General features: G+C 32.0%; 1 protein-coding gene across 5 annotated transcripts in view; it reads right to left on the bottom strand.

Moving 5' to 3' along the window:
• Positions 1–15390, bottom strand: part of LOC127728279 (regulator of G-protein signaling 17-like) — a 61276-nt gene that overhangs the window by 31029 nt on the left and 14857 nt on the right. For 4 of the 5 annotated variants that reach the window (XM_052235606.1, XM_052235615.1, XM_052235587.1 and 1 more), the window contains exon 2: positions 7295–7394. In XM_052235606.1, the coding sequence (XP_052091566.1) occupies positions 7295–7390 (96 nt within the window). In that variant the 5' untranslated portion in view covers positions 7391–7394. Of the gene's footprint in view, positions 1–2881; positions 3048–7294; positions 7395–15390 lie in introns of those variants that run through there. The other variant, XM_052235625.1, reaches the window with a different exon arrangement.

Raw genomic sequence — 15390 nt, forward strand, 5'->3', positions numbered from 1 at the left:
ATTAAACCCTGACCACATGCACACCTTCAATATATGTACAAACAGACAGTAAAGAGAAAACTTCCTAGGATTCAAACTGTAGGAGGAGTTATGCGGAATAACTATATACCCATAATGGGACGAACAGACGGACGGACGGACGGACGGACGGACGAACAGGGGTAAAACAATATGCCCCCCAACTTTCATTTGCGGTGGCATACAAAACAGTTTCATTTGGCTGATTCAATAGATCGGTATGACTTGGTAATATAAATCCATCGGGGTGATCTCGGATGCTCCAGAAAGGCACCCGTCGTGTTATTCGAGAAAGTACAAACCCAGTGATTTGGTTTTATTTGGTAGTTTACATTCAAGGAAAAGATGACGGTATTATGGTTACGACCACTGGAACATGTCCGTCGTCACATTTGAAACAGATATTCCAAAAAGTTTATTTTTCAATTAGTGCGAGGTAGATCAGGGAATTCAATTGATTACAAATAAAAGATTGATATTCGTATAAGTTCAAATGATCATTTACGCTAAAAAAAAATCGGAAAATTCTTATTTTATAGTATTGATGCTTTGTCGCTTAGTCCGAGCCCCCCTCCCCCCCGCTTCCCTGTAACTTTAGTGTGAGTTGATTTGAAGTGTTTCATTTGTTATCAATAAAGTTCAAGTCTTTTTGATTTGTGTCGAGCCTGCGGCATCAATGTAACGGCAGTGAGACACAACAAACCTATATTTCGTCGTCGATAGTGGCGTCGGCGTCTACATCTCCATTGTTTTTTTATTTCTATTGAGTTTAACCTTTCATTATACATGTTACTAAACATGTATGCCATCATAATTTTGTACTTTTAGAATATCATACTGTATTTGTTTACCTCGACTATTGTACCTGTATTTATATTGTATGTTTCTCTGTAAACTTGTATTTAGTTTTTTAGAGAATAAAGTATCTATGTATCTATCTATAGATCGTTAGGTTTCTAGTTTTTTACATTTTTCATTTCGGGACCTTTTATAGCTTACTATAGGGTATGGGTTTTGCTCATTGTTGAAAACCATACAGTTTTGTTTTAGTTAAATAAAACCGAATTAAACTGTTTTGACTTGATAAATTTGTAAACCTCCATGAAGTGTTTTAAAACTTGTATAGGAGTTATTCCTCAATTTCAAGAAAAAGCATCTACAGAAAAACATTTTTTTTTAATTTTGTTTTTACCGATAAATGTATAGATAAATATACAGACGATCAACATGGCGCTTTTACACTTACAGCAGCAATATCAGGCGAGACACATGGTTCCGTGGAATATTTTACAAATTTATTACAAAAGTACTGCTTCCGATTGAGAACTAAGGATAAAAACAACAGGACCAAGTGGTTTGGGGATATCCCAATTATGTCCGAAATACTGTAAACTTTTTAATACTTTTTTTCTTATCATTGTCTGCCGTTCCCCTTTTTCATACCAAATAACTCTGAACAACCACTCGAACTTTAATTTGAACTTTAACTCAATGGATAGCGATACCCATCCAAAGCACATTAAACAAACGATATATTGAAATCTGTTTAAAAATAGAACATATTTTTTTCCGAATTGGTCACGTGGTTTTACCTCATCAAGTAATGGGATAACCACATCAAAGAATGACAGGACCACATCAAATAATGAAACAAACACATCATGTAGTGTAAAATCGTCAAATTTTGAAACATCATTGCGTAATGTTAAAATCATATAAAGAATAGGCAAGTCATCATTACGAAATAACAAAACCACATCATGTAATGAAACAACTACATAACGTTAAGTCACATTCACATCAAGTAATGTTACAACCACATTGACTAATGACACAACCACATTAAATAATGGTGAAACCACATCGAGTAATGACAAAACCATATTGAGTAATGACAAAACTATATCAAGTCAATACGAAACCATATCGTGTAATATCGAAATATCATTAAGTAATGACTATTCCATATTGAGTTATATCAAAACATCATTACGTAATGTCAAAACCATATTAAGTAAAGACAAAATATCATCAAGTAATAATAAAACAACATAAAGTAATATCAGAGTTCCACATAAGACAGCTGTGGCGTTCCATACCGTCCTCTATTCTTTGATTGTCACTGCGACTTTTGACCATGTGTAATACAGCGGGTGCAAATATTGAAGAAGGAACAAGCCCTTCCGGAGAACCTGGATTCAGATCTGGTTTTGTTTAAAAGGTGTTCCTTTTTAACTTTATTTCTAGTTTTCAGAGTTTTGTGCTATTTCGTTAAGTCTTATCCCTTGTTCTAAAAACCGTGTTTTCCTTTCAAACTTTCACATTCGTTGAAGTGTTCGGGTTTGAGAATTTACGTGACCGATAGTTTATGGATTAGGTTATGTTTTAGTATTAGATTAGAGACATTACACATTCGTCATTATTCGAGGCCTTATCACCGGATATGACTCGCCAATGCATGCATCCAAAAGCAAGAAGGAAGATGTCCTTGCTTTAACAAGAACTGCTGACCCCTCAGGAACACCTGAATTAAACCTAGATTTTGCTTAAATCATGCTGCTCAATTTTTTAAATGATTGGTGAACTGTTTATTGGTTGTCTTTTGTCGTCACTTTTTTGTACGTTTTTCTCCCAACTTATGTTTTTTTATTATCCCCTTAGAGCTAATCTTTTGTTTCAATTTAGTTAGTTTTATTTTTATTTTACTTCACACAACGAAAGGTCATATTGTAAGTTTTCTGTTAATATTAACATATGTTTCACAAAAATTAAGGAGATGTGGTATCATTGCCAATGAGACAACTATCCATCAGAGATTAAATATATGTAAACTAAACTACTAAAAAATAATACCAAAGCTTACCACAATATTATGCTCAGTAATGATATTTCTTAACGACGTTTCGTCCATTTTTCCAAAAAGACGACTAAATTTCCGTTTAACTTTGTAAAATTTCCTTGTTCCTAAATAATAGTATCGACATATTTGTCTATCCAAGTTAACAATTCAAACTTTAATCTTTACGTGCTTTTCGCTTCCTTGTATAAGTAATAAATTATTATACAACATCACGCCGATATTTCCTGTTTCGCCGTTGAGCAACATTCAATATGTTTATTTTATATTAGAATCACTAAAATAAACTACTTGTGTGTATTGTCACATTTAATTTAAAGTCATTTGTTTGTAAAGTTTCCCTTTGTACATTACTTGTAACACTTAAAAAATTCAAAATATAGTGTATTTGTATACAAACTTTCACTTTAACAACTCTATCGATGATCGTGTATAATTCTATTTTTGTAGATAAAAACGTCTTTAAAAATTATGTGTAACGCTTTTTGTTGGATGTCCGTTTCTTTTTCGTTTGTTGCACGCATTGAAATTGTAATACATCACTGCTGGGGAAGTATAACACAAAAAAAGGGTACGGCATTTTAATTCGGTGGGCGCGTTTACCGAAGTATAAAATGAATAATGCTGTATCACTATTAGACTGTCACGTTTTTATTATTGTTTTTAACAGGAGACTTATTCAGAAATTCACCAAATAAACTGTATGCATCAAAAATTATTTAATGTAAATGAATATATTTCAAAAAGTCCGTTTAAAATATGTTTAGGAGTGGAAAATACCATCTTTATCATATCTTACGACAATGAATTAAAGTTTGAAATTGTTAAACTATCAATTAATTTTTTTATAAATGCAGTGTAATTTACTGAATTAATCTATAAAACTACTAATAGTATTACAAAGTATTGTTACTTATACATATAATTAATACTAAAAACCATTATCCCTTTATGGTGTATACTAAGAAATCCTATCAAGTCGAAGGAGTATAAATACATTGTATTGGTTTTGTTACCGATTTCGGAAAGGGAAATTCATAAGTCAAATCAGCAGAAGAGTTTAAAAATTTACCAACCACATGTAGTGCAACAGCTCAAAGTGAACAATTACTCATGATTCGGCGATTACCTCAATATTTGCAATTGGGGTGACAAAGGAATATAAAACTGTTATGTTAAAGAATGCCCGAATGTCCAACGTCCGTAAGTATGTCAAAGGTATTGAAAACGAGTGAAAACCATATATTAGTTGTGCAACTATGTAACTCAATGAACGATTTCATAGATAAACTCAGCTCAGAATCAGGGAAAAACAAGGCATTAGGTGCTTTCATGAAATTTCATCAAGTTAAATTACTATACTGATTAGGCACAAATCCATACATCAAACTGCAACTTCCAATTCTACGATTGTACACAACATATATCAAATCTACAACAAGGAGTTCTGACACGATTGCAACAGTTTTTATGAAATTTTGAAAGTAAGAATGTTCGAAGACCGCTATTATGTCAACCGAAACAAAAATCATATGTACATTTAATACGTTTCTTTATTAGGGTCGTTATTAGGTTCGAACGTAGGTCAATTAAAAAAACTATTTACTTGTAATTTGTGACTACTGATTTCAATGTGCAGTGCTTACCGCTAAAGTAAAACATTATCTCAACTGGACCTGTGGTATTATCAGAGGAGAAGATTTACGAGAAAATGTTTTACGATGATCGAGATAGGCGTAACAAAAGCAAGTTAAACTGACAACGATTTTATCTGAGATACTTAAATACCACTGTATTCATTTTTTTTTTAACTAGAAACGCCTTTAAATATACAATTTTAATTGTGATTCCTATGCAAAAAGGATCTTCCTATAATATAAAAAGTGTGGGTGTCACCGGGAAGACGTTTCTTGCCAGTCGCCTCGAAATAATATAAGCAAAAGTTGGGAATTTCTGTGTGCATAAATATGAAAGACATACTTGTATGCGGCAATCAAGAAGAAGGCAGATGACGGATCAGAAATTGCGTCAAACAAATATAAGGAAGCTCTTATATAGTTGCTGACAAACATGCCAGAAATGAGGTATAGACGGACGAACAGTAAAACCAGTATAACCCTCATTTGATGCCGGGGGTATAAACCGGATTTATTTTTCATTACATTCAAATTCAATTCGTCAGTAATTTGTCCCAAATCAGAGAATTAGTTTCGATTGAGTGAGATCATTTTCATTACAAAATGTCCATTTAATCTCCTTTAAGGAAAGATGATTTATTGAGTGTTACATGATTAACGTCCAGGAGCAAACAGTTTATGCATATTCATGACATGAACAAGTTGACCATAATTCCAGTAGGTTGAAGCTGTAAAAAAAAAGTCGATCGGGATGAATTAAGAGACGGAAATTAAGACCCACACTGGAAAAGTGATGTTGGATGGGACGGAAAATTTGCCTTGCAACATGTCACTTTTTGGCCCCTCAGAAGAGCAAGGGTTCTTTAACGGTCTTTTAACGTGCAGAGAGCGCGGCATTCTGCCTACACGATGCATCGAATATAACATCCCCATCCGACCGGACCTGGCTGCGTATTTATACATTCCGCAGTCAAACGAAACCCCTCTTAAGAATAGGGTTTACTGTTAAATGGAAGAAGTCCAGGCATTACCGAAATTTTAAACCCTAGTCAACACATTGGTTTTTGTTTTAAAGACAGGATAATCGGGAAGGTATGGCTCGTTAAGATATTATCAAACATTTCATACCGTATCTTATCAGAGGGCAAAATTCCTTCAAATGGTACTTCACATATTTTTCATTTACATGATTCATGGGAGAGGACAGAATTTAATTGCCTAACCAACATCGTTTAAGCAAATAACTGATTGATTACTTGTTGCTTGACTAAGATATGTTGAGATTATCTATGTGACTGCATAGACATTTATTACAACGGCAAGTGTGTATCCGGAAATCAGTTACTAATGCCAGTAAGGATTTATAAACACTGACATTCGCAGCTCAACTAGACATTCCACCAGATTCCAACTCCTTGAAAAAAGATCACCTTTGATATTGTTTGCCCATAGAAGACGTGTTAACATCCAACATTATACCATCCGCACCTCATTTTATTTATTTACTTATTTTTGGATGTTATATAGTTTTTCATTATTATTGTTTCATATATCAATTTATATAATTGGTTATTTCATTTTATTATATACTTGTTTTTTGGTCTCGTCTCGTTTAGACAGACTTTTTGGAAATTTAGTATCTACCAATTGTTGAATAATGTCATTGTGATTGACAAAGGAACTATTTGGTATATTGCAAATTATAATATGCATAAAAATATATACATGTGACATGATTGTGCAGAAATCTTTATTGTAATGACAATATGACATACTAAATATGTTGTACTAGAAATATGTTCTTCATACACCTGTTGGTATAATCAAATACGAGCAACAGACTTGACTAAAAGTGTGCTTCCTCAAATCGGTATATCTGTTTCAGACATTAGACATTGTGTTGCCTTTTGGTGTAAGTCTGTTGCTCATTTCTAAATATATATATAAAGATCTAAGAATCATAATGAGTAAATTTGGTTGTTTACATTTGTTTCCCTTTTGTTTGAATGCTCTGGCAAACAGGCACGGTAAATTTCAAAACCAATCTAAATATTATTGATATCCAACAAGCAGATGTATTGTGAATATCTGAAGGGTGTTATTTTGCTGATAACTTTTCAAAATTTTTTTTGGTTCAATCTTGAAAGCTTAAATTTGCAATAAAAAGAACAGAGAAATGTTTGATCACTACTGACCATCCAGCAATGTGTCCTAACTATACGATAATTACCATCCAGCAATGTGTCCTGACTATACGATTATTACCATCCAGCAATGTGTCCTGACTATACGATACTTACCATCCAGCAATGTGTCCTGACTATACGATACTTACCATCCAGCAATGTGTCCTGACTATACGATACATACCATCAAGCAATGTGTCCTGCCTATACGATACTTACCATCCAGCAATGTGTTCTGACTATACGATACTTACCATCCAGCAATGTGTCCTGACTATAAGATGCTTACCATCCAGCAATGTGCCCTGACTATACGATACTTACCATCCAGCAATGTGTCCTGACTATACGATACTTACCATCCAGCAATGTGTCCTGACTATTCGATACTTACCATCCAGCAATGTGTCCTGACTATAAGTTGAGAATGTCTGCTCTTAGCACTCGGTGAAAATGTGTATAACTATTTCAAATGGGATGGACCACACTTTTTAGGAGGAATATATGCTTTTATCCTGTGAATAATTTGTACTTTTTGTGTGAGAACTGTACTTTTTGTGTAAGAACTGTACTTTTTGTGTAAGAATTGTACTTACTCCTTGCTTGATTCTAGATGTGATTCTGTCCCCGCAGCTTATCACGCCGGTTAAACAGATCCGATGAAAACTGGCATTTGGCGGATACTCAGACATTTGACTGAAAGTAAACAAGGGAAAGTCTTACTTCATACGTTTTAATAATACAATTGACTTAATATTAATGTGCATGCTTTCTTACCCTTTTTATTTTATGCCATCCACAACTGGCATTTATCGGATACTCGGACATTAAACTGAATGTATATAGATTTGGCTTTGTAATTCAAACAATACAATCGTATTAAAATGCTGTGCGTGCTTTCCATTTTTTTATGCTATGCAAGCCATTCATTAATTATTTACTCACTCATCAGTTTTTAATTTCTTATTTCATTTTTGATTTTCTAGGGGTGGGGAATAAACAAAAATATTTATGAAACTGTACTGCATTTGTGAATGTATAAGACATTTTGAGCATATTTCAAATACGACAATTGTTTGGCTTTAATTAAATCCGCTTCTGTTTCAAACTGCTTAACATTATATAATGTATCTAACATGCCCTCATTTTCTAGTGGGGTTCAAATTTTGCACACTTTATCCGGGTAAACAAACCTTATACAACCTACATACGTTGAAAATTGTTAATTTGTTCTCGTCCTGGATTTGCATGAAATATTTGCCACTGGATGTTAATTTTAAAGCAAATCATTAAATTAGGATTCCTTTGTGGAAAAAAAATACCAGATGGCGGTGTCAATTCAGAAATAATGAATATGCCATTCCATAAATGAGTTGAAAAGACAGCCGTCCATAACACGCTACACAAGAAAGTAAAGATTGAACAATACGAACCCGACTAAGTGTTAATGAATATAACACATTAATCGAAAATACATCGAATTAAGATATGTCATTTTATATCTGCTATTTAAAACATCATTTCTCCGATATCAGAAGATCTTGTCATTTAAAAAAATCTTTTATAATTATCCAAGTTGATTGACATCTTCTCAGTGTATTGTTCGATGAAATCCTGAATATTTATCATTAAGGTAATCAATGTACTTTTTCACTTTTTACTCAATCGATAAATGCATCACGTTTTTATGATCGATGGGGGCATCAATACACAATGAATGCGCATGCGCTGATCGATACCAATTACCCTTGACGGGAACCTTTCTTATCGTCGAACAAACCACAACTACCGAGACCTGTTTGCCTCGTCTAGAGAGCGATTGACCGCGTTTTCTTGTTGCCGAGTCTATCGATTTCCTTTATGTGGGTCATATAAAATAATTGGATGAACATTTCACAGAGTACACAGAAAATAATAATCAATGTAACTGCTAACAAACAGATATAAACAGTTAACGTCAGTATAAATGAAATTCAATGAAATCAGCGCTTTTAAGGAAAATTCTGAATCAATGCAAGATACGTCTTGTATAAATTGATCGTGCCAGAGTTCCTTAAGAATCAATGGTTGTCAATCTGGCTTGCAACTAAAATATATATCGTATTAATTTTCAGTTGGAATAATAAATTCTGTTGATAATTGATATTGACATATATCAATTTATTTTTATGATAAAATGCTAATGTAACGGCATCGTAGAAAACTTCTCCGTGCTATTTCATTTCTGAAACGTTTTATAATTTCCTAGTAAATCGTACGGTTTAAAACAAGACTTATTTGCAACCGTTAAAAACATAGCGTTATTCTGCAAAAGGTAAAACTACATCTTCAAAATCTTTTGAAATTTTGCAATCCAACAACAACTATTAATACAAACCATATATTTATTTGTCAAGAGGTGAATTAAAAAGTTGCCTATAATTGCTTACGTCCACTTTAATTATTTGAACTTCCATGGATAGTTGTCTCATTGGCAATCATACCACATCTCCTTATTTTTAAATTCTCAATTATTTGAAGGTCACAACTCTTTTCTTTTCTTTTTTAATTGTGAGATGCAAATTTCTAATCAGTCAACATTTACTCTCTACTTTTATCCAAATATGTTTTCTTCAACTTTCGTTTTAATTTTATATTTGTTTTTCTGTCTTTGTCACAAACAACTATATGTTTATATGACACAGTATTATTACCTTACTTTAGTTCAAAATTTCATTTTTTTATTAGTCAAATATATTCCCTTAGTTTTGAAGATTAAAATGATCCATGCTTTGAAGGTTACTTATCCATAATGAACATTTAATTGAATTAACATTAGAGAAGTTAGCAAATGGGAATAATTTTTTTTGTAACCAAATATTTTAGAAATTATATAACAAATAAAAAGAAATACTCTAATAAATTCATAAAATAACCATATTGCAAATAAAATGTTCGTGTGGCAACTGGATAAAATGTATGCAACCATCACCATTTCAAACCAATGCTACCCGAGTGGCTCCTTTTTCAGTAATAACGTCCTTTTTAACTGCCAGCAATAGTTTGCATTTATGTTATAGTGCAATAGAGATACGTGCATCTCTCAACTTTAAGCATGCATGGAGTCTCGTAATGGAAATTGAAATAGGCTTCACATATCTTAATTTAAAACTAGAACATGTATATTTAAACTTTGAAAGAGCTATACACATTCTTAAACTGCACAAACTTTAGACAACATATGCTTCAAGAAGTACTAATCTGAGGTGAGCGAAAAATGTTTTATATAATGACAGTTAAATCATTTCTTTAAAATACAATCTGTCAATGTCATCTTTCAATGGAAATGTATAATACTACTTAATCCTTGTCCATAAAATAAAACTATCAGTTACGAATTTCTATGAAATAGTATTACATGTATAACACTTTGTAAAGTATCTCCTTTTATAGACATATGCTACAACGTCAGGTCTTCCTACACCTCCTACGTCACAGCTTTCCATGGAATTGTATTAACGGGAAAAATAAGATCTTAATGACCTACTGTGACTATGATTTATTTCACCGTTCTATTTTTGTTCTATGCTTCCCTCTATTTAAAGCGCATTGATATCTTTTGTTTTCTGAAATCACCATGACTCCTTATAAGGATTAATTAAAATGTTCTTGTAAGAGACAATTGTGACGTAAAACAGCTGAGTAGTCAAATATTTGAATTTTTCACAAATAATTTAATTTGAGAACCTTTATTTGATTTAAAGAAAATAATTCTATTTTATTCATGTGGACAATGGTATAGATTAATTTGAATATGAAAGAAAAAAACACGAACAATACAATGATTGATTGATGCTTGCTTAACGTTCAGTAACAAATATTTCATGCATAATAAAGATGAGAACAAGAATATAATGGAAAATGAGGAGGCTTTTTTTCGGATCGTTTAGAAATTTTGTCTTACAGTGGCCATCCTGTATTCCGACCCCTCAAAGAAAATTGCATCGCAATCATACCCTGTTGTATTGCCAATGAATTATAGGTAAAATTCGGTAAGTCTGTATTATGGAATTTCATCAATTTGATTGATTAAAAATGGCTTTCTATACCAATATATTATGGAATATCTGCAATAAAGTACATAAGTTCATAATGGAACATGTATCTTGATAAGCTGAATCATATTTATTATACCACAATTTTGGTCCGAATAAACCTCAATGAAATAGACTAAAAAGCATGCATGATTCAGTTACGTTTGAAATTTTCTTTATAACTGATGCTTAATTCTATATATAAATGCAATGAAGGGCATATGCACTGGCAATAATAAGTAATTTGTTATAAGTCCAATTAATCCCTGATATTAGATAAACTCCCTGACATGATACAGGTGTTGTAACATTTCCTATGGGGATGGTTGATTCAGTCATTTAAGTGCTTGCTTTTTTAACTTTATTAACAATTTGCTAAATTCTAAAGTTCCTCTTTAAATATGTTTAACCACCAGGCGATATGTTTATAAAAGGTATTTTTGGATAATAAGCGCTAGTCTTGAATCAAATATCATATCCAACATTTTTTTCTCATGAAAGAAGTTCGTATCTAGTTATCTAAACACTTAGTCTCGTCTTCAATAATACAAATAGTACAATAATAATCTAATTTGGGATTGTTTACAAGGATGTACATTTATAACTATAATTATGTTGTAATATTTTCTAGCGTCTAAAGTATATCTTCAAAAATGAAACCCAAACGAATAAAATTACGAATTATAGTGTTCCATTTTAGGCATTCTAAGGACAGACAGAGGCAAAATTCTCCTGCTAAACTTTTTTCTGTCCCCTTTCCCTTCAATCTCCCATGTACTATGGTGTACCTCAGTGTGACTTCATGATATATCTAGTGCAGGGCGTCCTCTTCACAACCACCTTTTCTATATATTTCCAAATACTTAAATTTATTTGTTATGGAGCAATTAATTTTATTTTTAGAAGAGCTGACACGGAAGTAACTTCACTTATTATGGAGATCTAACAATACTTCCGTGTCTCCACTTTTTGAAATAAAATTAATTGCTCCAGAACAAATAAATTCTAAAATTTATACATTTTAATAGAATCTTTTAAACAGACACTTTTTTTTCTTGCTTGTGCGTGTCCTAAAATTTTATTATAATGTTTTTGATAAAATCGAAAGACTTGTCATAGAACATTTTTTTGTAAATTTGTATTTCTGTATCACAATTTTTTTTATCACATTCCGGACTACCAAATTCTTTCCTTCCCTGATGGCAATCAAATGGTTGCTTTCTTAATTGCATAAAACACTTCAATATTTCCCTGCAACTATGCAAAACACATAGAATTCCGAAGATTGCTGTGGTAGGGAAAGTATAGAATAAATCGAATTGTCGAAAAAAAAATTACTGTATATATTTCTGCAATAAAAGCAAATTTAACTCGGAAAGAGTTTGTGTAAATTGCTTTTCGAGCAAACAAGTTTTATTTATTAGTTGATATTGGCTTAGAACTAGATTTTAGTAGCTACGAGCATTCTTAGATCAGTACTTTGTGCCTTTTGTACTTATGTTAGTTTTCTGGGTGTATTTCTTTACGTAATAATATTTTAAGCCTTTAAAAAACTTTTCGAGAGAAATAAAAAAAATGTAGTGCCGCTCGTGTGTAGGCCCGATGGACTGGTCCTTATAATGTTGTAGAACGACCCCTCATTATTTCATAATGAAAGTCCAGTGGCCCTTTAGAGACACCCAAAGTCTCAAAATGATGAGTTTGCAGCATTTTTGGGGAAAGAAAAAGACACAGTAAAAATTGAAACATCCGTCTGTTACCTAGCTCCTTTAATAAGTTAGAAAATTTGGAACCCCTGGAAAATGAGGCAAAATGAGATCTCGTGGTCGAAGGGAGAACCGAAAAACAACAACAGTTACATCCTACTGACAAGTAACAAATAGTGATTTGGTTGTTGTTCTTTAACTTAAAGATTAATAGAATGACTACACCCATGAACAAATGTTCCTTATTCATCGAGATAATTGCATTAGAAGCTTGTGAAACTAAAATTTAAACAATGTTAATCTTTGCTGCTTATTGATTAAAAAAATGGAATAAATCATAAAAACAAAATCTAAAGCTCTTTCAAGTCACCAATTTTCGAAGTGTTCCACATAGTCGTTACAAAATATACATATTTTCAATATAGAAATATTGTTTTTTCGTGAATATAACGCTTTTTAAAAGTTGTATCTGTGCAGATTAAAAAAATAAAGATAAATATTTTTACAAAGTAGGTTATCCGTTAATTTTTTTTTTACCATCTTAAGAATAGGCCGTATCTGTTTAGGAACATATTTGCGATCTTCTCGATGTATTCGCAGTCAATGTTTACATCGGGATAAGATCTTAGTAACTTGATTTCAAAAATGTTAATCTTTGCTGCATATCAATCGATTCTATTGGTATTTTTTCCCCTGAACTTCTCTGATCTAGCTGCATACATACACGGATAATTAGCATGTTCAAGAGAGGTATACATCTAGAAAAAGAATAGTTGAAGTTGATTCTCCAGGAATTTATTCGCATTGCAACATTTTAAACCAAATTTACACAAAGCTCCTATAGCCTGTTGTACTCGTCGTTTGCTATTTTAGGAGGGAAAGATTATATTATATGGGAATTTAGTTTTTATTTCAAATTATTTTCATTGTTACTTTTATCCAGAACTTGTGATTTATAATAAATACATGTAGTGTCCTTGCTACAACGGAACAAACATTGAAAAGATCAAGGTTTTAGTGTTTACAGGGGAGGTGATATTTATCCTTAAACTATTAAAACTACTGAAGAGCTGTCTAAAAAAGGTATTAAAGTTTTATTTTTATTGAGAAAATATATGTCCAATTTTAATTTTGTTCCCACTAATTTGTCATGTAAATTATTTGATACTCTTATAAGACCTATTTTGACACAACTCTGAAATTTGGTTTATGGATAATTTTCAGTCAGCTTTTAGGGCATCTATAATAGAGCTGCTGTAAATAATACTTTTTGTGATACTCTTGCATTAGCAGAAAAATATCCTTTTGAGAAGGTTCATTCTAAATTTTGTAAAGCAGTATTGGGACTGAAAAAGACAGCCACTAACATAGGTGCTAGATCAGAATTAGGTAGATTTTCTTTGGACTCTTATATAAAAACTCAAACACTCATGTATTTTTATAGAATAAACTGTAATGATATTAATCCCCTGGTTAAAGAATCTTTACAAACAAACATAAATTTACATTCCGCAGGAATTTATTCTTGGTACTCATTTGCAGATAAAATTTTTAAAGATATGAAAATAAACCAAGAAAATTACTCTAATATTAATGAACCTTTTAAACAATCAAAAAACGTGTTAAAATGTAATATTAAAAAGTGTGTTTCAGAGGAATATGAAAAAAACTACTTTAAATAAACTTTCAAAATTGGATTTCCTCATCCAAACTTTGTCTCCATGGGAAATTAAAAACTAATTGTCAGTCTGAGGAATATTTAAATTGCAATAATTTTATACATAGGCAGTTTCTCTCAAAATTTAGACTCAGTGATCATTCCCTAGGCATTGAATTGGGAAGGTACGGAAACATTCCAAGAGCACAAAGATTATGTAAAAAATGTGGAGTCCTATATAGATGACGAATTTCATTTCTTTTTGTATTGTGACATTAACATATCATTGCGTTCCAATTTGTTTGCTTATCTAAAAGACTATGTATGTACCATTATTTCAACATCTTGATGCATTTAATAAACTAAAACACATTCTAAACCCCATCCCTGAACTTGTTTGTCATATTGGAGTCTTTATTAAGCAGTCTTTAGAACTGAGGGAGTCAGACCCATGTCAGACAAGCTTATGATTGTGTTTTTTACATAAATTTAAAATTGAACTCTTAACATATGTTCTATTATATTGTATTGTATTACATTGTATTGCATTGTATTTAAAATGTACAATTGTTTGTATTGCTTTTCCCTTATGGGTGTAATTTTGCAATAAAGATTATAATTAACATAGTCACTGTATCACGAAATGAAGGACAAGGGGGCTTAAATGTTTCTCAAATGAGATACGCATATATATACTATTACCGGCTATCTTACGGCAGATGAAAACACAGATAAAATCTGCTGAACATGAAAACAAAGTCCACTGTTTTGTAATGGAAATCGGAACTTCAAACAAAAACGTGCTGTACACGATAGTAAAAATAATTGTTTTGAATTGCAATCGGGAACAGGGATCCAATTGTTTCTACATTAATGATAGCCGGTTATACGATGTGATATAGCTAGGGATAAAATATCAATAAATTTTACTTACTGCAATGGGAATCAAAGCTTTTCTAAGAAAATCATGATTGCTGGTTACCAATCATTGTGATTACGTCACTACTTCCGTTTATCCTACAAATTCACCAATCAAGGCTGGGCGGTTTAAATCCAGGTTTAGTGATATATGCAAGTCCAAATACAAGACCAGAAGGGACCGGTTTTACCAGTATTAAGGACTGGCCTTGCGAGTTTTTTGTTTTTGTTTGTTTCTGTGTTGTCAACCTTGTAATTCACAATTTATGTAATTCACAATTTATGTTCAGAAATCAATTTCCAAAGTGTAAAAGTTCACATTTATACACACCTCTTTG

The sequence above is a fragment of the Mytilus californianus genome, unplaced genomic scaffold (assembly GCF_021869535.1).
Source record: "Mytilus californianus isolate M0D057914Y unplaced genomic scaffold, xbMytCali1.0.p SCAF_1, whole genome shotgun sequence".
Taxonomy (NCBI): Eukaryota; Metazoa; Mollusca; class Bivalvia; order Mytilida; family Mytilidae; genus Mytilus; species Mytilus californianus.